The sequence below is a fragment of the Corapipo altera genome, unplaced genomic scaffold, assembly GCF_003945725.1.
Source record: "Corapipo altera isolate COAL_440 unplaced genomic scaffold, ASM394572v1 326, whole genome shotgun sequence".
Lineage (NCBI taxonomy): Eukaryota > Metazoa > Chordata > Aves > Passeriformes > Pipridae > Corapipo > Corapipo altera.
In genome coordinates, this window is record NW_020884945.1 from 955,431 (window position 1) to 957,578 (window position 2,148).

Here is a 2,148-nt window from a genome sequence, read left to right on the forward strand (position 1 = left end):
GGAGCCAGACAATACCGCGCCCCCGAGCCGGGTGCCCGGAGCGCCCTGCCCTGCCCTACCCGGCCCCGCTCCGCTCCCACCATGATGTCCATGAACAGCAAGCAGGCGTTCAGCATGCACCCCATCCTGCACGAGCCCAAGTACCCCCACCTGCACACCAGCTCCGAAGCCATCCGCAGAGCCTGCCTGCCCGCCCCCCAGGTAAGCCCCCTCAGGGTGGGTTTTCGGGAGGTTCCGCACCCGCCGACTCCCGCCAACTTACTCCGGTTTCCCTCTGGGTTTGGGTTTCGTCTGGGTTTTGGGGGTCCCTCCCTCCCTTCCCGCCTCCTCCGTGGCCGTGGGTCCGGCGGGCGGGGGGTTTCTCCCGCGGGGAGAGGGTCTGGGGCGGCCGTGGGGCGCGGGGCGTCGGTGCCGGTCGAGGGAGGCTCAGCCGCTGTGCCGAGCGCTGGGGCAGAGAGGGGCCGCGGGACCCCCGACGGCTCCGTCCTCTCTGCGGCCGCGGTGGGTGCCAGACTGGGAGGCAGAGTGCTCCGGCACCTCGGTCCTTTTACTTCTGGGGTGCGGGTAGACCTCGGTTCGTGTTACCTGTCCCCGGCACCGCTGACGGGGCAGAGCGGGATCTCCGTCCCGCTGCTTTCCTTTAATCCTCTCCCGCTCTTTCGGCTTGTTTTCGCTCCCACTTTTATCCCCCCTACCCCCCTTCCAGATCCAGGGTAACATCTTTGCGGGCTTTGACGAGACCCTGCTGCGGGGGGCCGAGGCTCTGGCCGCTGTGGATATCGTATCGCAGAAAACCCACCCCTTCAAGCCGGATGCCACCTACCACACCATGAGCAGCGTGTCCTGCACTCCTACCTCGTCCTCCGTCCACCTGCACCACCCGTCCGTGCTGACCACGCACCACCCCCACCACCACCACCACCAGCCCTCCCAGGGCCTGGACGGGGAGCTGCTGGACCACCTCAACTCTGCCCTCCCGCTCGGGGGGGTGCCGGGCCCCGACGTGGGCTCCACACCTTCGCACCCTCACTCCCACATGTCGGCCATCAACCACATGGCCCACCACTCCCAGCCTATGAACATGTCCCACCCCCACGGCCTGGCTTCCCACGCCGTCATCTCCGGCCCCGAGACGGAGACGGACCCCCGGGAGCTGGAATCCTTCGCCGAGCGCTTCAAGCAGCGGAGGATCAAGCTGGGGGTGACCCAGGCGGACGTGGGCTCCGCGTTGGCCAACCTGAAGATCCCGGGGGTGGGCTGCCTTAGCCAAAGCACAATCTGCAGGTTCGAGTCCCTCACCTTGTCCCACAACAACATGGTGGCCCTCAAGCCCATCCTGGAAGCGTGGCTGGAGGAGGCGGAGAGGGCTCAGAGGGAGAAAATGACCAAACCCGAGATCTACACGGGCGGGGACAAGAAACGCAAGCGCACCTCGATCGCCGCCCCCGAGAAGCGGTCGCTGGAGGCCTATTTTGCCGTGCAGCCGCGACCCTCCTCGGAGAAAATCGCTGCCATCGCCGAGAAGTTAGACTTGAAGAAGAACGTGGTGCGGGTCTGGTTTTGCAATCAGAGACAGAAGCAGAAAAGGATGAAATTTTCTGCCACCTACTGAAGAAGGGGCTGGGAGGGCAGCGGTGAGGAGGGTGTTGCCCCCTCAGCCACCCCGCGGCCATCCTGGCCCTCAGCCCCTCCGAAACGGGCAGGGTTTGGGGTTGTTGGCTTTTTTTTTTTTTTGTTTCCTTTTTTTTTTTTTTTTTCTCGTTTTGGGTTAAAAAAAAATTGGGATAAAAACCAAGCAAACAAAAAAAGAAAAAATAAACCTAAAAGAAAAGGGAAACCCGCCCAAAGCAAAGTGAACAGTTTGGTGCCCCTGGGCAAAGTGGCCCCGCTGTCCTGACTGGTATAAACTGCTTTTGTAGATAAAACTGGAAAAAAAAAAAACCATAAAAAGATGGAGAAAAAGGAAAAGACAAAATGAAAAGGCCAAGGGGGAAGTTTTGGGGTGCCCGGAGTCTGGGCAGCAGCAGCAAGAGCCCGGCAGGTCTTTGCCGCAGCCCCTCACCCCGTCCCGGCTCTGGGGCCGTGGCACAGCTCACTCCTCTGTGTCCGCTCCTCTTCTTCTAAAAAATCATCTGGAAAAAAAAAAAA

General features: G+C 61.4%; 1 protein-coding gene across 1 annotated transcript; it reads left to right on the forward strand.

The window, feature by feature from the left end:
- Positions 1 to 81: 81 nt before the first annotated feature.
- On the forward strand, positions 82 to 1,748 carry LOC113956139 (brain-specific homeobox/POU domain protein 3). The gene is made up of 2 exons (XM_027662370.1): positions 82 to 201; positions 707 to 1,748. The coding sequence occupies exons 1-2, from the start codon at positions 82 to 84 to the stop codon at positions 1,610 to 1,612; spliced, it is 1,026 nt and encodes a 341-aa protein (XP_027518171.1). The 3' UTR covers positions 1,613 to 1,748.
- The last annotated feature ends 400 nt before the right edge of the window (positions 1,749 to 2,148 follow it).